The sequence below is a fragment of the Vidua macroura genome, chromosome 3 (genome assembly GCF_024509145.1).
Source record: "Vidua macroura isolate BioBank_ID:100142 chromosome 3, ASM2450914v1, whole genome shotgun sequence".
NCBI classification, from domain to species: Eukaryota; Metazoa; Chordata; class Aves; order Passeriformes; family Viduidae; genus Vidua; species Vidua macroura.
In genome coordinates this window covers 42,675,063-42,702,542 of record NC_071573.1, presented here as the reverse complement: position 1 = coordinate 42,702,542, position 27,480 = coordinate 42,675,063, and the positions used below count along the sequence as shown (strand labels likewise).

Sequence of the window (27,480 nt, the reverse complement as noted above, 5' to 3'; positions counted from 1 at the left end):
GTTATTTTCACCCAGGAATGAATGCACTCACCCCAGAATCTAGGGATATCAATTTAATTCCCTGCTTTTTCTAAACAATAGGGCAAAAGTCTCCTTACTCACAGGTATGATTGCATAGAGCTGTTAGTACAATCAGTACATTTACATGCAAGGATGTTATCATGGCAAAAAAAAAAAATTCTAATTGCAGGATTCAATTTGATGTGTCAAAGAGCGCATCAGAAACAGAAAGCCTGAAGTGCATCCATCTGACTCAGCTTTCTCATCTACCAGTTTTATGCAAGTATGCTAGACAGGAAAAAAGAAAAATAACAACTCTCATCTGCAATTTGTTATCCATATTTGGTGCATGCAATGCAGAATCTGACTGCTCCTATGTACTCTTCTACATGCTACTCTCTTAGCATGATGAAGCATCGGTAGTTTTATCTTGTTTTTTTCCCCATACACTGAAAATAAACTTCTCCATTGTTAATGGCAGAGAAATCAAAGAATTAGGAAAGCTGTCTTTGCATTATTCTTTCATGCTTCCAATACTGCCATTTAGCTACATCTGTTCTTGAAATCTACCTAGTCCCATTGAATCACTAGGAAAATCCTTATTAAAAATTAACATAGCCACTAGTACTAAATTCTTAGACTACTTGAACTGTGGTATAAATCATTCTACACCCTGTACCTACAGTGATACAAGACTTGTGCTGCTTTGAACTATACTGATGTAGCAAAGACTGTAACACTTGGCTTATCTGAAAATGCTCCCAAGCTATAGCATCTTTTTTTAGCATACTCAAATAAGCAATCTAGTTCCACAAACAGCAAACTCAAGAGTCAACAGGAATATAAGGAAAAATTAAATTAAGGATATATGAAATTGCCTTTAATTTCTCTTTGTGTATAGGGAGGCATTTACTACTTTCCTTCAATCTTACTGTCAAGAAGGTCCTGCTGACATCACGCAAATCCTTGAAAATAAATGCTTCATCTCTATCTGGTCTCAGTAAAAACAGAATTTGAGAGGCAAAGGACAACCACAGTTAATACAATGTAAAATCACAACTAAGGCACAGAAATACAATGTAAAATCACAACTAAGGCACAGAAATAAGGGCATGAACAAAAGCCTCAAGCAAAGGTGCAGTAACAAGTATATATATATATACACAAGTATATATGGACGTAAAAACCATTTTAGAATGAAATTATTGCATACCTTGGCATCCCAGTCCTTATTAAGATAGTATATACATGTAACACATCTTCCATCTCCATTTGGATTGTCAACATGGAGCACGTATCCTGTTCCGTTGCCTGGATAACAAGCCACCATAGCCTGGAGTCAAAGAATCAAATACAAGAATTACTTTTATCTGTGTGTGTGGGAAAAGTCTACATTTTATCTACATTAATTCTTCAGTAATTAATACATAAGCAATAGAAAAATTAAACCAGAAATAATGTGCAACGAAATTTTTTAGCTATGCTTTCTTTCTAGTTAAAAACTGGTTTAGAACACAAACAGATGTTGACAACAAAGGCATGACAGACACTCAGAGGAACACTTAATTAAGGCACGGAAGGTGGGGCTAGTCTCATGTTGTGACTAATCATTCACTTCCCTCCCCTGAATGACATGGAAGAGAGGAAGAATGTATTGTATGTAATTTAATAGCTTCTCCTTGTGATAAGAAATCTTCCAGACTCGAGTTCAGACAGCTATCTTTTTATCTTTTTTTTTTTCCACCCTGTGTTTCCAATGCAAAGAATTCCTTCTCAAAAAATGTTGTCAAACTTCTATTTTTAGGAGACTTTTAGACAAAACCAGTAGCCCATGTTACTCCATTACTCCAAGAGCATTCTTGGGCTTGTGTTTTGTCCTGTACATAGGAGGTCTTTGAACCTTTGTTGAAACAAACCTACATGTACAACAAAAACATCCTTTTTAGTCAAGAAGTGACAAATGGAAACCAGACACGGAGCACTAATCTGCAATAACCTTCTGACATCAAACGACTCCCCGTACAGCAGTGTATTAAACTTCCCATGCTGCACTTTGCTCAGCTGACTTGAAAGACCCCTGGAAGGCAATTTCTAAGTCTTCAGACACACGGATGTGTGTGTGAAACAAACTGGCCCTTGCTCCCAGATGGCCTGATTAGCTTGATTAGCTATCAGAGCACACGGCTGGTTCATTGCACAGCACATCCCTGTATCTTTATGCCTTTGTGCGAAATAATAATAATTTCACTTTTTTGAAAGAGATCAGAATAAAGTTTTCCAAGTCTGTCATCACAGTACTCAGATGTCTGCATTGACAATATCCTACCTGCAAGAAATCACAGCATGAATTAAAAAAAAAAAAAAAAAACCAAAAACACCAAAACCAACCAAAAGGCGATTTTCTACCAACAAACCAACATGCTGCTAATCTCAATGACTGCCTGCTGTATGAAAAAAAAAGTAGAAAAAACTTAGAAAAAACTCATATAAGCAAACATTCCTGTCTAGATTTAGCCTGGTTATGTTAGAACTCTAAGTCAGACCTTTGCATTGCAAACTCTTTCACCTCTAAAGTAATACACAAAAAATATTTTTCCAATAATGTGATTTTTTTGCTTTATACTGGTAATTTAAATTTCCTCCCCCCCTTTTATATGCTATAAATAAAGCTTTCCAGAGTTTGTATTACTTGCAAGTGTTGAGGAATACATTCAGTGCAGATAGCTGGATAAACTGTGCTTTGTGCTAACTGAGAAAAAATTTAAAGTACTTGCAGTTCAACCCATAAAATATTTGCATATCACATGTAAGCAGAATGGATTTTGCTGTAGGAGCAACCTTTTAAAAATCTTTATTTCCATATATACTCTACTAATGGAAACAGCAGTTTTTAGTAGTTATGTCGATGCAGAAATCAGAACGCATTATTTGCCAAGTTGTAAGCCAAGTTTAGGATTCTTTAAAGAATCCCAAAAATAAAGCCAAACTTCATTCACATCATTTGGAAGTAACTACACTGCATGAAAGGTACATAAAAAGACAAAATTGAAATATACTTCTCATTTTCATTAGGCACTTCAGCTTCCCAGCCTCTTTACTGTAATTATAATGGCTTTATCATTACAGGCCTCATGTTATGAAAATGTTACACATATCAAGAATGTGATCTAATATTTGGCAAAGTCGTGACTTATCAGTTTTGCTTCAGGAAGATAAACCTACAGAAATCAAAACAATGATTTAAAGATACCAAATAATGCAATAGGGTTCTGTAATTTCCTTTCTTAGGGAGAAAAAAAAAAAGGAAGAAAACAAAAGCTGGGCTGGAAGAGGAAGATATTTGGTTTCCACTGAAAGCCAACACTCTTGACAAAAAAGTCCCATGTACCACATAAATCGTACCAAGCTCTCATGGAGCATGAACAGTGCTGAAAGCAGATCCAAGTCCAACTCTAGCACAGCATTCCTAATAGCAGGAAAGACTTAATTTAAGGGGCTTTGCTGAGACATATCATGCAAATTAAACCCTGACACTAACTGTTGCTCACTATCTGTGTGAAAACAGCTATAAAATTCTCTCAGAATGAGGAGAACTTTGAGATCAAGCAGCTGGAGCAATGTCAATTCTCACTTTAATCACGAGGAGTTAGACTCCAAGGCAACAAAACAGTATTTCACACCACAGTTCTGAAGAAAAAGAGGACCAGCAACACTTTTTGGAATGTCTGGGGAAACACCAGTTCTCACCATCTTCACATAAAGAGCAGCCATATTCATTTCATACAATCATTTGAGTCTAAAATACTTTCAGTGTTTAAAAAGACCTCGTTTTTCACTTCAGAGTCTGAAACTTCTCCTATCATCAACTCCAAGTGACGAGAAACAGTTTTGCTGTGATAACTTATCTAATATGTATTTGTTGTAACACTAAGAATGACTCAGCCCCTAACAGCAAATTGGAAAGCAAATAAATTTGCAACTCAGCTGCCGTAGCATAATATATATTGCCTCTGCTGTGTCCCCAATTAACCCATGATAAGGAAAGGTACAAAATGTAACAATTTATTCGACATGGGAAATACATTGGTTTATGCAACAGTATGAAGTGAGTTCATGCCAAACTGTCATGTAGCGCAAGATTACCTACATGGACAGGACAAAGAAGTGATCCACATAAATAAAAAAGCCTTTGTTGTTGTTTTAACATTTTACAGTATAAATACGCAAGTAAAGACATGTATATCAAGAACTGAGGAAAAATTTGTATATGTGGCAATTTTTTTCCCCAAACATTGTTAGTGGCAGTCAGTACAGCCAGGCATTTGAGACCTGAAAGTCCAAGATTCCCTAACATTGTGGGCTATGAACAATAAAGTTGCTAGGTTTCCAAAACAAAGAGCCACCTGTATCATCAGCTGTCCCATAAAAGTAATCAGTTAATTAAACTCAAGGTATTACTTGCATTTTCTTAACAGAAAAGGAACCTCCTCTTTTGCCCTTCTTGGGCATTATTATTTTTAAGCATTCAGTAAACTTACTTTCTGCAAAAAACGTATTTAAGTCATACACTGGATTTGTTCACTCACAGGATTCCTGTGCCAACACTTAATATTAACTTTCTTTAACACAAGAACATTCTGTTTTAGGCTGAGCGTGTCTAGCACACGAGTGCTGTCCTAAGATAACCCCTGGAACTCATGAGTAATCAAGAAAGCATGAAAGTGCCCTCCCCACACTGATATCTGCCCAACTTGCGTCTATCAAGTCTGAAGTACTCACACACTAAAGCTCCTGCTGATCCCTATTCGCATACAGATGTTCTGTGTGCAAATGTTCTAGAGTCCAGAAAATATGGCCATCAGCTCGAAAAGCAACAGGAAGTTGTTAACAGAAGAACTAATTGAAACCACAGATTTTTTGCTAAGAATAGGCATCCTTAGTGTGTCAGGCATTACTCTAATTAACAATAAAATGCACAAAGGTAGCATCAGAGGGAATAAACCATAGTCCATACAGTTTTTTTACTACGTAAAGACACATCAGCTAAGACTCAGCCCTGGGAGGCACAGCACAACAGTGCAGCTGAAAACATGATTTCATTTGGGACTAATCTCAGTCTCCTTTCACACAGAAGCATGACAGCCTCTCCCATCTATAAAGAAGGAAGACTTTAAAGTAAACTAACTGAAGCTTTTTCTTCTATCCTCTCCATTCTTCTCACTGCTGGATGCCGGAAAGCTTAGGTATCACGCCTTAAAAAAAAAAAAAAAAAGGAAACATCAAAGCAAACTCTTAGGAAAAAGAGGAGAATACCGGTAACATGAGAACGCAAAATTCTATAAAGGGGAAAACCCCCCCAAACATATAATGGAGAGGATGTGCATTCTATTAATTTATTAAATAAATATATTAAATATATTAATATTTAAACTTTATTGTTAAACTCAGATTAAAGCTGCATCAGTCAAGGAGATGTCACTTTTGCTGTTTGCTGAAGGAACTGCAAATCTCAATGAGCAAAACAAGATGTCTAAATGCAAGACCGATGACTTCCTACCAAAATTTATCAGATGTGCTCATAAAGACTTCACTGGAAATCCTTGGCATTGGACATCTGACAGATTATTCAAAGAAAAAAAAAGCCTCACACACCAGTGAATAATCAAAGAAAAATAAAATTAAATTAAAAAATGACCCAAGCCTGTTTGGTCTGTGATGTATTTCTATTTCAAAAATTTATTCATCGCTGATAAACAAGAGTTCTGAAGAAATACATTTCATTTTAAGCACACATCAGGCTATGATTTTTTACAAGATGGACAAAGTAACAGTCAAATCAAAGGAACAAAAGACTAGTTTAGTATCACCTTTGTTGAGCAGGATCAAGATTCCTGACTTACACATGCTAGCATGGTACAACTTGGCTTGGATTCATAAGTGTCCTGGTTTAGGGCAAATTTGGGAGAGAAATCCTTCACAAGCACAGACAGAAACTTGCAACAGAAAGAAAATGTCAACAGGGAAAAACTCCTGTCAGCCTCACCCAAAACAGAGCAATCTAAAAAATGGTAAAATAAATCTGAGACACAGCTAATCTATTTCTATACTAACTTCCAGCTGAGTAAAATTTCCTGCTGTTATCCTCCATGGTTTAGTAAGCAAGGCTAGGGACTCAAGTTTTCATACACGTCAACAATGTGAAACTAGAAAAGCAGGAGAGAAATACCAGGCCCTGCAAAGATTTCTTCTTAAAAATTCATGCCTTGCAATCATCATCAACTGGAGAACATGCAAGGGAAAAGTAAACTGCTATTTAGCAGCTTAAAAATTAATCAAGGCATTACACATCCTCAAGAGAAGAGAGGAATCTCTAAGTTTGAAACTAAAAGAAAAAACTGACATGTTGCAGCAGCTTTGAATCACTGATCTTTAAGCCCTTTCTCCTAATATTAAGTTACCACTACAGGCATTCGATTTGTCCATTAGCAAAGGAGTTAGGAACCATTATTTTCTTTTGCATTTTTCTCTACAGATATGGTAAACACCCAGCTGCAGAGTGAAGGAAAGAAAACCCCAAATACCAAAACAGAAACCAACAATTCCCCACCACCCAAACTAATAAACCAAATAGCATACACTTGCTATTTGTGCCATCTTCCTGTAAGAACAGAGTAATCTGCTCTTTCAGGAAAAAACCCAAGAAACTGAAGGCAAGGATGACAGACAGAGGTCACCCTCTCTTGTATCTTGCCAAGTTTTAACAGCAAAGTTGGAAAACCTGGCAAAGTGAAGGCAAACTGAACTAAGAACAGAGATGAAAAATGAACTTAGACAGGAAGGGAGAGAGGAAAAACTGAATAGCTGCTTACACTATTAATAGAATCAGCACACAGCTATGTACATGGATTGCATCTTCCATGACCTTCTAGGGAGTACAGTAACCTGACCTACCTCCCTCCTTCCCAGGCTTTTCAATGCAATGGCCAGCACAAGATTTTTACTTGCTTTGGACAGAACCACATTTCATAAGCATACAAAATCAAGCAACATAACATACCATACCATCAAAAGTTTGGCACAATATATTAATACCTTTATACATTGCTTATTTCAAACTTGTCAATCAGATGCCGATTTCTCAGACCAAATTTCAGAAAAAGCCTTGCCAACCAGCATTTAATTCCTCTTCAAGTCATGGCCTTATTCCTGTCTTCATTTTTATGTGACATTTACCCGCTCACCACATTCACTTCAAACATCCTAATGAAGTGACACAAGCCAGAAGGCAGCACTTTTCACGCTGGCTCAGTGGCCACATTCAGCTGAGCTCTCTAGGGCCAGTAGAGCCACATGAAGTTTGGATCCAAACAGTTTGAATGTAACCATGCTTCCACTAAGCAAAAACCAGCTCAGGTATTTTTCCCTGTAGCAACATCTAGTTTGGTACTTTCCCTTTACCATTCAATTCTAATTGTGCTCAACAGCAGGACCACACAAAGTTCATTTTCAAGTATCATTCCTTTAATCCATGCATGCCCATAGGCTCCAAGAAATGCTCTCCAGCTCTTGAATTGCTGAAGAAATGTGCATACAAGTCTAGATGATTCATCAGTTCTTACACATGGCACAGGAAAAAAACACAGAACTGCAGTTGCTTAAGTCGGATATTCAGGAAATGACTGTGTACATGGGATGTGCTTACGCTTTGATGAATGCATCTAACAAATAAGAAATAGGATAGAGAAGCTCTTATGAAACTATCAAGCAAGAGGCATTAGCCAGGGGAAAACAGTATTGACTCTCAGCATGGGAACAGTAGAAGGCACATTCCTTGCACGGAGGCTTTGACTGAGACCTGAGGAGAGCATGGCAATTGGGAAAACACATCTCCAAAGGTGAACCCACGAGCAACTGAAACCAGTGCTAAAGACAGACATAACAGGAAGATCTAAAACACTTCCCAGCTGAAGTTCTGCAGCTCTCACTGCTACTAAGCTGAGATAAAAGTGCTTAAACATTAATGAGCTTTTCTGATCTCCTATACCTCAGCTTGTAAAGCTGCAAGTCTCAAATCTCCAAAAGCAAAGAGAGGACTGAGTGAGCTTACAAATGGCACTGAAAAAGATTGCATCTTCTGTAACACAACACAGTGGCATTTTCCAGGCTGCTAGCCAGGTTAGGTGGGACGTGCTTGTTCTCAAAATTGCGTCAGTTTAACAAAAAGGTGCTGGTTTAAAATTGAGTCAGTGAAAGCACTGCAAATACACCTGCAGTCCTTCAATCTTACGAAGCCCTAGTTTCCATTAACTTAATCTAACTGCTTATCAGGAAAATAAAATGGAGTTCAAACCTAAAAATGTACACAGAGCTGTGCACTGACTTAAATAGAGTAGTAATAAAAAAGAGTAAAGTTTATCTAACATATCTCTGAATACATACAATGTCTTCAAGTCTAAACCACCTGTATTTCCTAAAGAAAAAAAAACCAAAAAAAAGCAAAAAAAAAAAAAAAAAAATCATTTCTATAAGCACATCCAAGACATGTCAGGGCTTCAAAGCAGTAATAGCTCTCTCCCCTAAGGTTCAACATAACACCATCTGATAGTTTCGATATCAAAGTCTACTGCAAATTTATAAAAAAAAGGTCAACAACAAAGAACACATGAACAAAAAAAATCCCCTAGATATACTTAATTGAGGTTTCCCAAAGAAAGCAGATGAAAAGCACTGTCACCAGAGACAAAGTTCTCTCTTAAAAGCCAAGGAGCAAACACAACACTTGGCTTTGCAGCTAGGAAGGGTCTAAAGCATACTTTGATTTGTGTCAGTCTAAATCTGTCTATAGTATGATTAAATAAGCTGACCAATACATTTCAGATTCAAACAGCTGTTGAATAATGTTAAATATGTTTGTAGAATTGGCAGGCCTTCATGGCTAACTCTTCATTCCCTTCCAGAGAAGCAGACTCATGACTCACTATTTTGGCACTGTATGAAAATTTGACGGAGAAGTAAATCAGTCAACACAGATTTTAAGAGTCTGTTTTTAATTTAACACCATAATTGCTTTGAAATTAATAAAACCATTTAGAAAGTAAGTACTTTGAAACTTTTTTCTCCAAGATGGAGCAGAGCTTTTTGCTCTCACATAAGACTACTCAACTTCCTAGTTTCATTGTTACCCATTCAAGAAGGGCACAGAGCAGCAACATCTTTAGGAACTAAAAATAACACAACACTAAAACAAATTACAACATTGCACTAAAACAGTATGAAGTCTCATTCAGCTACATCACTTAAAATATATTCTGACAGCACTTTGTGCACACCAGATTCCCAGAGCCAACCACATGACATCAGCAGGCACCTGATGTCACACACAAAAAGCATGGTTACCTATTTTTAGATTATCAGTATTATCAGTGAATTTTTTCAGTTGTGTGAGATCTCTGGGTAAACAACAACTGGACTCAACCTTAAGGGGTCTTTTTCAAACTTAATGATGCTGTGACACACTACCTTAAAAATAAAGCATATACATTAGCCCAAACATCAAGCCTGGGGACTTCTTAGCACCAGGAGAGGCTGGGAAAGAAGAAACACTAAGGATTAAGGGTGGGCAAGAGGTGGTTGCTTTTTGGTTTTCTTTTAAAACCAAACCTTACTGTATTATCTGTGAAAGTAAATGCCTGAGAAATTTGCCATTTAAAAAATGTCACTCATCATCTCTGCCTTTCTCTCCTCAAAACTATACATACTGAGAAGCCTAGAATTTCTTTCCCCTAGAAGATAAACCATACACAATCATTTTGCTAACTGCTAGGAGGGAGATTCATTTCTTACTTAAAACTGCAATTTTGTTTCTGTTTTAGGGAATAAAATAGCCACATAACCAAAATTTAGGCTGTAGGAAAGGTATCTTTATATAAATTTGAATGTTGTGCGACTGCATGGGAACAGTATTTTGTGTTTAGCACTGTTTAGCCAGATACTTGGAAATATTTGTGCAGCGCAAGTTCCTTAAGTTTAGCAAATGTTCATGAAGATGCAGTAAAATTTCTAAATCTAGGCCTCAGGTACCACCTCTAGATTTCAACCACAGAAAGATTTACTGTCATAAACAGTATGCCAAGGAGAATGATTTTAAAACAGGTTTTAAGGCTATTTTCAAGGAGACATACGTGAAACAGCATACCCAAACTTCACATTATATGCTATAGCATTCACTCCTACTATTAAAGTCCAGATAATCCTTTGAAATTATTTATATATTACATAAAAAGAAGTAACTATGCACTGAAATGATATTAGACTTTTATTTATGGACAGATTTAATTTATATTAGCACTGCACAGAAGTCTGACTAAGGTTTAAAGCCAAACAATAACGAGTAGCCTGTAATATACTTTCAAGCCACCTACAATTTAAATGCAAGAAATGCTGACACTACCCAGGCTTTTTATGGGCTTTCACACATAAAGTGTCTCCCTCCAAGTTTTTCTTTACAATCCCACCACAGTCCTGTAATAGGGCCTCTTTCCCAGCTGGCATAAACAACACTTAGGGGTTTTGTTGTTTTAACCAGATCACACAGGCAATAAACCAATCTATTGGCATTCCAGCTGTCTCAGTTCCCACCAGTCCCTGGGCAAAGCCTTGAGGAACAGCTGAAGCCATGCAGCACTACAGGCTGAATGTAAACACCAGGAGCAGGACTGCTGATGTTGGCATGCCAAGTCAGAAAAGTGACTCCCAAACCCACCCTTTCTCTGTATGTCCCAGGAGAGCCAGCCGTGTCATTTCAGGTTAAGGAGGCATTCTGCCGCACACAGGGGAGGCTGCACTCACTCAGTGGAACTCCTGGAGGAGAGTGGCTCAGGAATGCAATGTATTTGCTCTAGGAGCATGTGGCCTTGTGAGCATGAGAAAGATCTGAATGTACCCAACACTGATTCCAGGGAGGAAAAAACACCTGAGGAAACTGTCTGTGCTTGTCTGGCTGATACAAAAGCCCCACTGTCTTCTGAAATGCCAATTCAACTGACCATATAGTGAGTTTATGTCCATGGCAGCAACAAGGTCATCTCTATGTTAGGACCTCCTGCAGAGCTCCTTGGTGCTGCTTCAACAGGTTTTTTTCCCAGTCTCCCCATCAATCATAACCACTGGCCCAGAAGACCAGTGTGATGGAAAAATACATCACTCTCATGCCTTGGAAAAAACAGAATATGCTGCATTATCAACTATAAATCGGTTAAAATGGACCCATCTGGTTTGTTACAAGTCTGTTTATACTTGGCATTAGGAAGCTGCTATGAAGAAAACCAATCCGATGAAAAAAGTTACCTCTTTTCATTTTTGCCACTATTTCAACAACAAAAATAGTATTCATTAGTATTTTTATATATATATAAAAATTATTCACCCTTCCTAAAAGGCAAGTAGGCTTCTCCATAGATTAGTCCTTTCCTGTGAACAACAACTAAAAAGCCTGTCAGTGTTAAATGACAAGGCTCCTGTCAATCAAATTGGTTATGACTGTCTGTAACTCAACAAGTATTGTGGTTAGACATTACATGCTAACCTCAAACTCCAAATTTGCCACTCTAAAAATCAGAAAGTGACAGAATACAAACTCCACACAAAGTGGTGATGTAAGAAAAAAAGCCATGGTGTACAAAACCTGATAGGAACAAGAAAGCTTGTCTTTAACAACTTGTCACTGAGACATCCCCCCCCCCCCACATTCCAGGGCATTCAGAAGAACACACAGAACCAGGACCTCTCCCCTCAAATGCTCACACTGAAAGTCAAAAATCTCAACATCAGCTGTGTTAGCATGCAGCTAGCACACACAAACTACTAAACCTTCTTAAAAGCACTGTAGTAAGAAAGAGAAATACACTATTTCACACCCCATATATAAATAATGGATTTCAAGACAGGATATGCACACATCCTTTTTTTCGTGTTTCTGCAGAAGGTTTTATCTGTATGTCCCTAAAAATCCAATCAGCAGAAACTTTCCTGGTAAACCAAAGGACAGCTAGGTCTTTGCAATCTACAACACTCACTGGGGAGAGATTGTGGGGATTAGCAATAGTAGCCTAGATCAGAGGTGTCACGTCAGACCAAGAGGACTGTTCCACAGCACATATTTATGCAACCTACATGCAAGATCTGCAGAGCTTAAGTAAAGCCTGTTCCCAGCTTAATGTTGTGCCAATTAAAGAAAAGAAGAAAAAAAAGAGGCAAGTGCATAATGGATGACAAAGTGTTTGCCTCAGTCTGCAAATGACCCAAAACAACTCATACCCAAGGTATGAACTCATCATCAACTCAAGCAACAGCAGTGGAAATTACTGATGGACAGACAACATACAGTGAAATGAAAGGAAGATGAAGAAAGTAGACAACAGAAGGACACGGACAAAAGTCTGCATTATTGAAAAGGGGAAAGTAACACCAAATATCACAAGAACTAAGAAAGAAGCAGAACAGCAGCCAATTCTAAAAATCTTAGATTCCAGATTTCTATACAGTCAACTTCCCATTTAAGTCAGCAAGCAATCATTTCAGATTTCAGGATTGGCAGAAATAGTCTTTCAGGCAGAGACTGTATTTTAAAATAAATTTCCTATATAATTGTTGAAAATAAACAACACATGTCCTAAAACTTGGATCTAGTATTGCACACTAACACTGGGTAGCAGTTTCTAAACAGGAGACTGCACTTCAAGAAATTATCTGTGGTCAGCCAACTGATTTACTCATTTCTACAACATCTAGAAAGGGCCCTGTATATTTATACTAAAGACACTACAGATCCCAAAACTTTTTTTGTATTCTCTCCAAGCCACACTTGTTTGGACATGGGCAACCAAGAAGAAGAAAGCTGATTCTGAAGCCGAGAAAGGCTGTAGGGAAATAACAGGGAAGAAGGGGAGGAGTGGGCAAGGACCTGTGGACAGTGGGTGCACTTGCCAATCCTGTGATGCAGTAAGGAAGGGAGCAAGCCCAACAGCATGGGTTTTAATTGCAAATACCCTGCTATTAACCCCATGAAATCAAGCTACAAGCACTAACAAGTAAGATACCTCAGCAGGCCTCAGCTGTAATTGTTTTTGGGCATCTTCCAGCCCCTTAATGAACCATACCACAAAACATCTTGGACATCGGAGGTTACTCTCAGCACACAGATTTGCAACCAAAGATAAGAAAAAAGCTGCTGCTCCATGCACAGCACCATGCTAATATCCACTCACTGCATGCAGAAAGCTGCTCACATCACCTGTACTCCAGGTAAAATGTTTGTGTGAAGTGGCCTTACAAAAAGCTACTTACCTCTCTGAATGCCTACTCTGCCCTCAAGCCTATTGATCAATTTATCCTCCCACGTGGAGCACACACAAATCAGTAAAAAGATCAATATATTTTATTTCCAGTATCAATACAAGCAATGTGATATAGCTACCATGAAGACAACTGAGAGTTACTCCAGAAAACAAGAATTTACTTCCTCTGTAATGACAACCCTTAATTAAGGGTTCCCAAACCAAGATAACTGTTCCTTAAAAATGAAGGCTAGATGATGAAAAAAAAAGTTTAACAGATTTTTCAAAGGAAAAAAAAATTCTCAAAGGGACTCCATCTTCCTGTCACTGGCAAATTCTGTTCCCTACTGAGCCCCTGAAGAATTCCATCACTCTCTCCAGAAAGCTGCTCCCAAAGGGAAGGGGTGGGGGGGGCATGGAGGAAGGCAGGGGGGTGCATTGGAATTTTTGCTCTTTAAAGGCAAGTTTTCTCTGGGGTTTTAATATGGAGCTATTCTAAGTTGAATTTTAGAACTCTAAGTCTCAATGGTGAGGAAGCATCATTTATTACTAGCTTTGTCTTTCAGTGGGTGCATTCCTTCAAAGTAGCAGGATGTGAGTGTAGAAAGAGTAAAAGACACAGTAAAAACAGAAATCTGCAAAATTCAAGTTGCTATATGAGACAATTAAACTGAAAATAAAGCTAGTTGATAGTATCTTCATCTACATTTCATGTCCTGCAGTGGAATATTATTTTCCATGTTTAAAAGGTCCTTTATAAAGCTATAGGACTAAACAGGTAAAAATAATTTATTACCTCTTACAATGTAATTTTGGCATATGAGTGAGACAACTCCCATTTTCTATTTTCACTAAGGAAAATGACAAAGTCGGGACTCCAGTATAGGAACTCCTGTGTTGTTCTTGAGTCTGTGCCAGGTGTTAGGAAGCCTTCAGGAGTCATTTGTCCAAGCTATAGCAGAAATTTAATGCAAATTTACTCAACCCATTAATTTTAATGCAAACATTGAACATTTTTAAATATTAAGCACTTGAACCATGGTTCTTACTTCCAAGGCATTTCCTAATAATGGAACAGGCAAAGGAAAGACCAATAAAACAGTAAATTCCAGTTGCAACTTCACTACGGCAAACCAACCTCCTTTAAGTGAAAAATGAGGTGTTACCAGAAGGATTCCCAGAGGACCTGTACTATTTCTGTATGAGCTGGGAAACGGGGGTGAAGGAGCAGAGGGATGGTGTTTACCTGCAGTACCTAAATATGCTGCAGTCCTTCCCAGCCCTGGCTGCAGAAAGGCACAATGGAGGGGTGTAAAACATTACCAACTGCCTAAACAACAAAATGGGAGGTGGAATTCAGGAAAGTACAAAGAAATACCCCTTGGGGGGAAAATGTTTTCTTATACAGTGATGTCTTCTAAACTGGATACCATCACTTTAGAAAAAAAAAAAAGAGTAAATACAGGCTGTTCTCCCAAGAACTTCATGTCAGCACAGCAGAGGAAGCAACTAAAGTGTCATAAATCAGTAGACAAGGAAAGACAACACAGAATACATCACTCTGCCAGCATACAAAATCAGGATATACTTGTACATTAAATACTGTGCTTCTGCTTGCCTTACCTTGATCAGCATAACCAGAAAAGCTGCACAGAAGTGCAGCAGGAATAACTAGAATCATGAAACAGTACCCATTGGATAAACACAAAAAAACCCTACAATTCTTAAATTTAGGAGGGAAAGTGTGTCAGCTGAAAAATATGCATGCAAGCAAATGCCACACTTTTTAAAAGACTATGACAAGTAAAACTACTGGGAAGTGAGTTTTCACAATACAATCTAGGAGACACTGAAATCACCATCAGTGGGTTTTAAACAAAAGGAAGTTCCTTTTCCATCTAATCAAACTGCAGGACTTGCTGTTACAGGATGTTGCAGAGGCCAAAAGTACAAACGGCTTTTAAAACAAGATTACAAAAATTAATGGCAAATGTGTCCATCCATCTGCACGTATTACAGGCAGTGGTCTAGATACAACCTCTGTCTCAGAGCTCCTGGATTTCCAGAGGTAGGTGGTATATGAGAACATCATTTTATATACACTTTGAAGCTTTATATACAGAGTAATTATTCATTATTTATAACAACTACATAATAGTATAAACATAGATGGCAAATACTTGTGTGAAACAGACATTTGGTAAGGGAGAACTCCCACTCAGCAAACACAAGAAAGCAGCCTGCTAGAACCTAAACCAAATTAGCCAGAATGCAAAAAGTGTAAGCTTTGAGCAAAGTGGGTCTTCAGCATCTGAACAATAAGAACAAATGCCTTTAAATTTTACTATAAATCTTACTTTATATACTTTACTTTTTAAGGTAGTCCTTAAAAAGGCTTAGCTTTAATCTACAACTCATGGCCTAGCATCTAGTTCATACAGAAGGTCACTTCAGATGAACACAACTCCATCTGGCTTCAATTTACCACTAGATATATGGTAGGGATGGCCAAGCTGACATCTCCTGAGAGGCACATGGCTCTTATCTCTCTAACGCAGTCCTTGTGGAGGACAGGCCATTGACAGGGTGCCTGCAACCGCTGTACCTGGCAGAGAGCAGCAGCTGAGGCAAGCCTTGTCCTCTGCACCCCTGCTGGGGCAGCCAGCCTCGCCCAGCACCTGCTCCTCCTCCCTCCCCCTCTACCACAACAGGAAAGGAACCACTGCAGAGCAAGGTCCCCAGGGGAGCACAGGTGGGATGGAAGTGGGCAGGAGCAGCAAGTTTGTGTGGGGAATACACATGAAATAAAATTACTAGAAAGTAGATGGAAGAGGTAAGGATTGTAACTTGAGAGCTGTAGGTTTTTTATTTATTCAACAGCCTGGCAAAATACATAAGCCTGACTCTTACCAGTTCAAATGTTGCCTCCCCACATTTTTCTTTTTTAATATGGAGTGGGTGGAATTTTTCATAAATAAAATAAAACTGAAATGTACCAAAAATAATATTTGGTCAGACGTTTGTTACAAATAAAAAAAAAAGAAAAAATATGTAAAATATTAAAAGTAAAAGCACTTTTTGGAAGTTTGTCACTTTGAAATAGCATATTTCATTTTTCTGTCTTGCAAGAAAAGGATAACTATGCCTGCTGCACTATGCCATCTCAGTACAGAAGTGGACTCAAGATCATATATAACTTTAAAATAATTTTGAAGAGAAAGTATGAATCCCCTACAGGTAATTGACTTTCATTCCTTAAATGTTTGCTTAAATCAGTTTTGCAGAGTGTACACATTCTTTGTATTAGCAAGCTTTGCTAGGAAAGGACTGTGCTATGAGCATATGCACACGTGAATGGAGAAACAGGCAACTTGGGAGAAAAGAGGAAAGAGGCAGCAGCATAGACATAGTAAAAGTGACCACCTGGATGACCAAAAGGGATCCAAGGCAGGAATATTTCAAACAGTTATATTACTGGCATATTCGACCACAATGATCCTTTAGGGAGCAAATGACACTAGCAGGAAGACAGACTTCTGGTAACTTCACTCAGAGATGCAATAAGCAGGACTTATACTGACAGTGCCATTGCTGAAAAAAAATATTTTAACAGATTGTAACATTTGGCTTCTTTTGTATCTTTTCCATTTCAAACTGCAGTATGTTTTTTAATGGAAGCGCTGAGGTTGGCAGTCACCTCTGGAGATCACATTGTCCAGCCCACTGCTGAGAGGTGGGTCACTCATAGCAGGCCGGGTGACCAGTGATCAGGTTTTGAGTATCTCCAAGGATGAAGACTCCACAACCTCTGTAGCAATCTGCTTCTTGGTTCATCACAATGGAAAAAGCATTTATTTCATTTCAGTGGAATTTCTTGCATCTCAGCATACCCACTGCCTTGCGACTGAGCAGTGCTGCCAAAAGTCTGGCTCCCTCTCCTTCACTCCTCCTGTCAAGTATCTGTACACACTAGTATGGTCCCCTCACACTTCCTCCTCTGCCACATAAACAGCCCCAGCTCTCTCAGTGTCTCTCTGTATGACCTGAAAGAGCAAATCCACCACTATGAACAGTGCTACTGCCTGGCTGATGCACTGTCATAGAGGGGCTAAAGCACACACAAATAAGATTAAGCCAAACAGAGGTACAATTCAGCCAGCATCTATTTCACTGGGCATCATCCAGTATGCCAGCTGAAAAGGAGTCAGTTTAAGATGCCCTTATCAACTGGCCACAGTCTCCTTTCTCACAGCAGTAAGGCTGCATGCCAGCTGTCTGAACAACAATGCAGCAACCACTGAAACTGGAAGGGCCCAAAGCCTTCAGCAGAGAACAGACCACACACTGTTCTAATACAGCAGAAGCTGTTGAGGGATCTTGGCATCCATGGCAAGGTTTAGCTGCTTGAACAGATGCTTGAACAGGACAGAGAGCAGCAACAAGAGAGATATGTTATTAACCAATGATGAACTACTTTGGAAACCTTACACACGTCACATCCCTGGACTTTTTCACAGTACAGAGAACTTAAAACATATGAGGATTGCTGCCTCAAAGTTGGGACAAGTTTTTAATCTATAGCAATTTAAATTCCACATTATCACAACCGTCAGGCTAAACTACTATCAAAACGTTTTTGTTTCATTTGACTAGTAACTTCAAGACTGTTATAAACTACATAACTGCAGCTATCTGACTTACTCAAGCAGGAAGGATAACAGACCCTGACATACCAGAAGGGCAGCAAACCAAAGCAAGACTATGCCCAGCAGAGAATCCTATCGCCTCTGCCACCTCACCGAGAATTTCAAGCTATCAATGGAACAAATTGATGTGAATTGATAATACAAGCTCTTCCTGGAAACAGATTTAAAATATCTTCATACAAAAAGACAAATTAAACAAAACAAACAAAACCCAGGAAAAATTAACCAAATAAACAAATACAAATCAAACAAATACATATAAGGCCCTAATGTCTTCAGCATTTAGTGCATTTTTTTACTTGACAGTCAATGCAACAATTCCTCCACCCTGCTAGGACAAAAAAAAAAAAACAACCAAAAACACCTCCCTCACTGCATTCACCTTTGTATCATTTTCAACATCACGTTTGTTTTTGCTGAAACAAAGCAAGGCAGTCTCAGGCTCTGCTCTCACCGCAGCACACTGAGGTGATACAGCAGCATCTCCTTGAAGTTGTACATAATTTCTACATTGCAGAGTGCCTTCATGATAAAACTATGTGTTCTAAGCTGGTCTGAGCCTAAATTAATGTGCAAAATTAATCCTTGGGTATTAAATAACCTTTCTCTTTAGGCCCCGTTAGTTACCCTACAGGTATGGACTTCATCTCTTTGTCAGAGCACTACACACACAACATATCGATAACCACCCTACCACAACCTCTGCACAGACGTGCAGGCACGCACACTTCTACCCGATTCCTATTTATAACACCATGTGCTAACAAAAATACTCTCAAGCAGTTTTAAGTTAAATACCAAAGAACAAGAAAGTCTTCAAGTGTAAGCAGCTGTTACGTGTGTAAAAGCATTGCTCTATTTTTGACAGACGCTGCCCTGGAACAGTGAGTGGATTTTGACCTGAAGCTTACGACTGCCACTTAGCAGCTAATTCTGGCACAAGCCTGCACTGGAAATATGCCTGACTATCCATCTTAACCAACAACTTTCAGAAACTCAAAGGAGTTTACAAGGATTTCATCAGCACCGAATGACTTTCCCAAAAGGCCTCAAAGACTAGCATTAGTACTCCTTCCGAAGGGTCTAAGTAAGTCATAAATGCAGAAGACAAAAAGGATATCATAAATAATGATTATTTCACCCAGTAGTAACTGCAAAGTCAAATAACTCTACTGTTTTATTCACTAAAAATACTGCTTTCAAAATACTGTTTTCTTAGTGGAGCATAAAAAAACATGCCAATGAACAAAGAACTTGAACTGATATAATCTGAGAATGCTGATTTCCAAAAAACACTTATACAGTCCTTGCATTCTCTGCAGTCACTCCTCCACTGTTAAGTAACAAAATACAGCAGCACAAGAGACAGGGAGCCCCACGAGTGTCCTACTGAAGAATTCACTAGCCAACCCACTCACAACAGTCCCAAAATTAATTTTTGAACTGAAAAAAGTGCTGTCTTTGTACAAGAGCTCTCTAATGAGCCTAAAGAGAAATTATTTAGTCTCCAGATAGGCAAGAAGAAATTTTTGCTTTTATATAGAGTATCCGTTTCCCTTTTATAACAAGTTTCCTTTCTGCTGCAGGAGAAAGCCTTCATTTAAATTCCAAGTACACTATGTACATACCTAGAGGTACAAACATATGTACCAGCACCCAGTACAGAACAACAGAGAAGCAACTAGAAAGACAGCATCCTGCAAAATTCCAATAGCAACCTCGCCTGTTCAAGCCACGAGCCATCAGATTTTAATCAAGACAGGCTATCCAACTGAATTACAAATCTAATGAACATGGTAAATACCACAGAAGAAAATATTATGCTGCCAATTTATTTTTTCAGGAAATAACTAGCAGCCTATTCAGAAATTAAGCACCATTTAGAAAAAAGGAAAACATCTGTCAACCAACCAGTCAAGGTTACTGATACAACTAACCCAGGGATGTGAGAACTGCCGTTCAGACAGTCGTATGACTTGGCAGGACATCACTTGCAAAGAATTTCAGTCCAAGAGGCCACAGGGAAGGGAAGACAGCTCTTCCTCTCAAGCTGTACAGCTATGATGAGAAGCATCCTACTTAATCTTAGGCAGTATTAAATGAGCCCATTCTGTGCAGAAGAGACAGCATAGAATATCAAAGTAGCAATATCGTCAAAAAATCATTAATATTACTGACAGGAAAAAATTAATTATCCACAGTGTACTGAAATCACTGAATAGCACAAACTACAATGCCACAGGTTCCTTATCTCCAGAACAGTAACAACTAAAAAACGTGAACTCTAGTTACAGTCAAAAATGGCTTGGAAAAGCAAGAAGAACAAGCACTGGAGCCGGCATCAGGGGATGGGGCTGAGCAGGGACCTTCCTTACCAGCAGCAAACAGACGCAAGCTGCAGCACACTGTTCATGGCAGATGATGCCAATCCAGCTCTCTTGAAACAGAGGTCAAGAACATCTTTGATGCTAATAAAACTCTAGAATAAGGGATAGGAACAGCTAATAAGCTTAAGAGCAGGTTGATTTTGAAGCTAGGAGTGTGGGCGAAATCAGTTTTCATTTGGAGAAAATACATGTTCCACTGTACATGTTATGTGGGATCACCTGGTGGGTAGATGAGCAAAGTTTCTGTATAAAATGGTTGTAAGAAAGATTCTTGGAGGACAGAAGTATGTGTTTCTGATGACAAGAACTGAGCCTCACACTGAGCACAAAAGAGCAAAGAAAGAAAAGTTAAGAAGGAAAAAAAATACATAGCTAGTGAAGATTTCTTAAACTATGTTTGAATTTTCAAGGGCAAATTTTGGGAGAATCAGACTCAAGTGCTAAACTAAGACTGTAGTTTGGCAAACACTTTAAACTGGCATAAATTTGCATTGCTGCTGAAAGAAAGTCTCACCATCTGCCAGTCCTCTGTGCCAGCACAAACATCTTAACACTGAACCAGAGCACTTCTTTTGCGAGTTTATTTTTCAGATGGATCAGTTCCCCAAAACCAGTTCACAGGATGGCCATGTAAATACTTGTGCTGGCAAAGAAGAGTGACTACTCCTCCAGCACTGCCAGCCCAAAATGTTCACTGAACTACAGCCTAACACATGAGGGTGTGAAGAAGTTCTAGCAGTGACAGGCGGTACTTACCACCCTTGGACACACTATATTCATACTACACTTCAAAGCTGCGGTCACCACACAGCTGCCCCTCAGAAACCAGCATATCTCTGTAATTTTCTCTAGTAGGAGAACCTATCAGAATCTCAGCAACGCTAAAGTTGGCTGTAAACAAGAGTATTTTCTGGATGCTGCTGTGCTTCTCCATCAAAACATCATTTGCAGGAGAAACGTCAGTTACTCTTCTGATCATCTGCTTCACCTGGGACGTAAAAGGCTTGTCCATGAGGAACAACAAATGAAAACTATAGTCATCACATGTCAGGGCTCTACTCTAACAGGGATTTAAGAATGGTGTGTGAGCTGTTGTGTATCCATGGACCACCACACAATCCTCTGCAGACAGCACACTCATCTACAAGAAAACAACATCACCAACAGAAGTGCTACTGTCAAGGAAACAACCAACAGATAAGGATGAGCATTGGTCATATTCTGTATCAAGGTCAAGCAACACAAGTGAGTACTGGGAGAGAGAGACCTACCCATGTTTTCCCACAACACAGTGGCAAATTCAAAGCCATACATGAGGTCATTCACTAGGAACCAATTAGATCAGTAAGTTTTCTACCAAGAAATAAATTCAAGGCGTGATACTGAAACAATCTCCAGAATGATACAGGAGGATCAATGTAATCAGTAATCACACATGCCACAAGCAAATTGAAGGAAAGCCTCCCACTTTACATTCCTAAGCCCATATCTCCAGTCACAGCTCTTGGGTCCTTCAACCAGAGCAGGACTTACCCGAGCTGCACACCTGCCCCTGTGATTGCTATCCTTTCTTCTACCAGAGTTTTGGCATCATCATCACTTTCCAGTACCTGCTTGGTTGCCAAGTTCTTATTCCTTCTTATTTTTCATTTGTCTTCTTATTGCCACACATGCTTACAGTTACAGTTTTGTAGAGTAAGATAGAGTGGAAAGAACATCCATAAATCTTACTTTTCCTTGGTAACATTAATCCAACATGTTTGTAGAAAAGCTGCAACATAAATAAGTGTCAAGAGCAGAGAGCCTCTTCTGTCCAGTTTATAAAAAAGCTAACAGCAGGGTACGAGAAATCCACTCTTGGAGAATTACTTCCTAAAGAAGCATTACTAACTTTGAAAGAATCTAATTTATTAGGGCACAATCAGACTAGTCTGAATCCAGAGTCCTCTAGAAAACTCCAGGATCTCCAGAATAAGAGATAAGCAACTGCCAGAAAAAAAAGTTTGCACAATATGTAACAAATAAAGCAATTTTTTAAGCTACAGGTGGCTGAGAAGCAGTGGGTGGCCACTAGCCTACTAGTAGAGAGAGGAGAGCATTAAAATGCAGCAATATGAACAGGATTGGTCTCCTGACAGGTTTCTAGAAGTAGGAATGAAGGAAAAACTAAAGGGATGCAAGAGGGCCTGTCAAACTGTCTATTTTAATGTCCTTCCAACAAAAGGAAGAGGGTAGGGTTTAGGAGATGGCTGGCACTGGGTGTAATGGTGAGCAGAAAGCGGAATAGCTGATACATCACATGTCTGGTTATATGGTGATTACTAGGAACCCAGTCCACAACTGGGAAGTTGCAGTATTACTCCAGGACCAGTAAAGGATGTAAGCTTCAGATCAGCAGAGTCTATGATACAGGAAAGAGAAAGCTAGAAAAAAAATCATAAACCTGCTGCCACCCTTAACCCCTTCTTCATGCTCCATATGGGGAAAGAGGAAAAACCATCTCACTTGGGTGAGATTCAGGATGATTTCTTTTCCTGATTTTGATGAGCAGGCTTTTACCTCCACTAGTCATGTAAGAACAGGACAGGCAAGAAACAGAAATCCATGCATGTACAAATGTGGCAACTGATAAGGAAAAAAAAAATTTATGAAAAGATGAAACAAGTAAAAACTAGAAAATAACAGGAAGTAGGAGAAAGACACTAGAGCTCAAATATGCAAGTATGTGCCACTGTCTGCTAGAGTAAAGAAGGAAGCAGAGTCTGGAAAGAAAGAGAACAAAAGCAAGGAATGCAGTAAGTCGGGACTTCCAAGATGAGTAAATAGTTAGCCACTCTAAAAAAACAAAATAGTTAGCCATTCTCTTATACTTGTTGTTGTCTCCACACTCCTCAAAGGTACCTGGCTAGTTTATAACTAGTGCTGTATTGCTAACTTTCAGGCTGGAGAGTAATTTGCTGACACTCAGGACTAAGTAGAACCACATCAGTTTAAGTATATCAGTTCTAGGTGGCCCAGGTAACCTAGAGAAAACACCTATCAGAGACTTTAAAATATAAAATCTCAGGTCACAATCAACATTTTACCTTATTTCATGTTCTTTGCCTTAATGGACTGGCCCTGGTGAATGTAAATGGTTGAATTAGATCCTATTTACACAACATAGCTTTTTCCCTGACAGGCAGGTTTACAAGCCAAGAGACTCAGGGTATATATACCTCAGACCCATTTCTTCTTGCTTTTTCATACACTGTTTCTGGACAGTTGAAGTGCACTTGAACAGACATTTGCCACAGAAGTGACAGCAAGTTCAATACCAACACCACCCATGGGTTACAAGTTATATGGTTACCATATAAGTTATTTGAAGTGATACTCTGGGTATCATCTCCTGTTTATTCAACTCTGAGATAAATCTTTGAGAGTGAATGACAGTTTTCATTCTGCTTTTGCTGGCATTTTAGAGAATTGAGTTTTCCTGCACACTAAAAACACTGACTTTTGCAGGGAAATAAGCACGGGAAAGTGAGAAGACAAAGTAATGCACTTCTGTGCCACCAAGGAGTAAAGTGTTGTGCTTTTACTGATCTGATCCCTGCACCTGTTCTGATCCTCCAAACAGAGGGATTTCAAAAACCAAGTAGGAACATAAAATATAGTGGTCCAGGAATTACAGGCGTGATTGAGGATTACAACTCCAAAAGCCTTGGCACCTGTTCTTTACAGAAGCATACCACTGCACATAAAAACAGAAGTAGTATTCCTTTCTGCTGCATAAAACTGAAATCCAGCAAAACCACTGATATTTTTTAGACTGCAAGTTGAAGAGCCTTGAAGAGCTTTAAGACTGCCTGAAAGATAAGTTGGCTTAGAAAAGTCCTGCAGGAATCTATGAGGACTCTACAGCACGTTCCCATTGAAATGTTTTAGCACAGTACCGAAGTAACTGAAGAAATGCAAAGACAGCATTACAAAAAAAAAAAAATAAAAAACTCCCACCCTCTTTTCTTTATCACGGGAGTTTCCCGTGCCCTGAACAAATCCAAGGCTGTTTTCTGTCTTCCAGTTTCTCCCTTCCTCCCTCCCGCAGCTTCCTACCAGCTGAGATTCTGCAGCTGCAGCAACAACAGTCCATCTGTGACAGTGCAACCACCTCGGCAGGATGACTCCTACCATTTCACTCTCTTCCTTATGCTTTAACAGAGGTAGCAAAGAAGGGGCTTCACCCCTCTATTTTTTATTAAACTGAAAAGATACTGATGAATATTCATTACTAATTCTCTACCAAGGGCATGAATTTTATTTAAAGGACTGGAAGGGAATCGCAAATTAGGCTAATACAATGGGAGGTTTTGGCTCAGTTCTCTGGTCTCGAAATAGAGCTAAAGAGTAAGATTTTTGTGAAAAAGTGACTTAATGAGAGTAAAATAAAAACTCTGCCCAAAGCCGCCCTGCTCCATGGCTGTGATTCCACTGCCTGCCACAACACCATTTGCCAGAGTGCCTCACTGTAACTCACGGGTTTATTGTGCCACCGGGGCACTCACTCACTGATGCGGGTCTCCTGACCACATTTTTAAGTCCTGTACCTGGCAGGCCATGTCCTGAGCCAAGGTTTACCAAAACCCAGCACATTCATGAGAGCCTACAAACGCTATGCACAAGTGGTTCCACGCTCTTCAGCCAGCGCCGTGGCCAGGACACCTCGCAACCAGCCCCCTGCTTCCCGCAGCCCGCCAGATCACTGTTAGACCGTTTTTTGGGAGACCACGAAAGAACTCCGATTTCAATACTCATCACCTAGCGGATAAGCTCCCGGGTCAAGGGGTTTTTAACAAAACGCAGGCATATAAAGAAGATCACTTTTTTTTACCTGCAAACAAACCCTTTCGCACCTGCCCGGTGGAGAGCAATCCCCAGGCTGCCCGCAGGACAGCAACCTGCCCGTCGACGCTGCAGCCCAGGCCCCCTGGGGCTGGGGGTCCCAGCGTGACCGGGCGTGATAACAGGATTGTTAGGGTTGGAAATGACCTCTGGAGATCATCCAGTCCAACCCTCCTGCCCAGGCAGGGTCACCTCGAGAAGGTGACACAGGAGGGCGTCCAGGCGGGTTTTGAATGCTTCCAGATAGAGACTCCACGACTTCCCCAGGCAGCCTGTTCCAGTGCTCTGCCACCCTACACGTAAAGAAGTTCTTAATCTTGTCAAGAAGTTCTTGTAGCTTTAGTTTATGGCCACCGCTACTTGTCCTGTCACTGGGCAACACTGAAGAGTCTGGCACCGTCTTTTTAACATCAACCTCTGAGATATTTACATACATTAATCTTACTCTTCTAGCCTCTTTTCACTAGATTAAAAAGGCTCAGCTCCCACAGTCTCTCTTCATGATAGAGATGCTCCAAACCCCTAATCATCCCTGTGACCCTCTGCGTAACCCTCTAGTGAAAGACAGGAGCTTCTTTCTCATATTGAGGAGCTCAGAACTGGACACGACTCGCAAGCATGAGTCGGCTCCGGGGAGCGGCAGCGGGCGCATACGCACAGCACGGCCCCGCACAGGCACCCGGACGCACAGACAGACAGCCGGACGGACGTGCACACACGCACGCAGCCCCCCAGACAGCCGCACACGTGCGCGCGCACACGCCCGCACCCGGGGAAGCGCTGGCTCCACGGCCCCGCTCCCCCCCCTCCGCCACAACCCCCCCCGGCAGCAGGAGCAGGGGGAGGCCGGGCACCGGGCGTCCCAGCTCCCTCCCTCACTCACTTTCGTCCTGCCGTTGATTTTGTAGTTGCCCAGCTTTCCATTACAGTGTCGGATGAGATCGTCCATGCTGTTCATGAGGAGCCGAATGGTCTGGCAGCCCGGCTCCTTTCCCTCCACCCAGGTGATCTTGTCGCCGCGAATGTCCTTGGAAGAGTCGCTCTTCTGGCTGACGAGCTGCCCGTCGGTGAAGCGGCCGGTGTGGTGGAGGGCCCGTACCTCCTCGGCCACCAGCCCGCCCAGCTCCTTGCCGAGGAAGTCGTCCACCACGCAGATGCCGTGCTTGTTCATGCAGGGCACGATGTACTCCAGCGCCAGCCGCTGCGGCACCAGCGACTTGGTCTGCCCGTTGGGGCGCAGCGCGGCCCCACCGGGCCCCGTCTGCACACCGCCTGGGTACAGGTTCGACTTGTCCCGGTACAGCAGTACTGCCTCCCCGGAGGGCGACGGGGACTGGGCCGCGGCCGGGGCCTCCGTGTCACCGCCGGCAGCTGCAGTGGCGGCGGCGACGTGATTGTTGGTCAGCGGGGCGGCCTCGGCGGGGGCCTCCGGGGACGGCGGCGCTGCGCCTTTCCCGACCCCCGCCCGGCTGCCGCTGCCCGCCGCGGCCCCGCCGTGGGCGCGGGGCTGCGCGGGGTGCCCGCCGTGGGGCTCGGCAGCGCCCCCTGCCGCGCCAGCCGCCGCAGCGCCGCCGCCGCGGCAGATGAGCTTGTGCTTCTTCCAGTCCTGGCGCTGGTGCTCCTTGCTGCAGTAAAAGGAGCTGCGGCAGCGGCCGCACCGCAGCAGGTTCTCCATCTTCCCGCACAGCTCGCAGTACTGCCGGTCCCGCTCGCTACTGCTGCTACTGCTACTACTACTACTACTGCTGCTGCTGCTGCCGCCGCCGCCGCTCTCGCCCTGGCCGCCCTGACCAGCGCCTCCGCCGCTGTCATTCGCCATGGCGCTGGTGGTGCCGCCGCAGCCCCGCTCCGCCGGGTCGTGTTATGTAAGGAGGCGGGCGGGAGCGGCGCTAGCGCGGGCCCCCGCCCGGCCGCGCGGGGAGGGAGCGCTTACTGCATCATGGCCGCCCGGCTCCGCCGCGGCCCCCGCCGCCCTCCGCCTCCGCCGGCCCACGGCCTCCTCCGTCGCGCGGGGGCCCGCGCCGCCCTCCCTGCGCCGCTAACGCTGCTTAGCGCCGCCTCATCGCCGCCCCACCGGCGGCGGGACGGCCGAGGGGCAGCGGGGTGGCGCGGTGCGGGGCTGCCTTCCGCTCTCCGCTGGCCTCTCTGCCCGGGGCAGCACTGGCCGGC

At 41.4% G+C, this 27,480-nt stretch overlaps 1 protein-coding gene across 2 annotated transcripts in view; it reads right to left on the bottom strand.

The window, feature by feature from the left end:
• The window catches only part of EGLN1 (egl-9 family hypoxia inducible factor 1), a 34,567-nt gene extending 7,087 nt beyond the window's left edge, over nt 1-27,480 (bottom strand). Inside the window, exons 1-2 of one of the 2 annotated variants that reach the window (XM_053973143.1) lie at nt 26,195-27,480; nt 1,214-1,333 (exon numbers count right to left, since the gene is read on the bottom strand). In XM_053973143.1, the coding sequence (XP_053829118.1) occupies nt 1,214-1,333; nt 26,195-27,130 (1,056 nt within the window). In that variant the 5' untranslated portion in view covers nt 27,131-27,480. The remainder of the gene's footprint in view (nt 1-1,213; nt 1,334-26,194) is intronic. The other variant, XM_053973141.1, reaches the window with a different exon arrangement.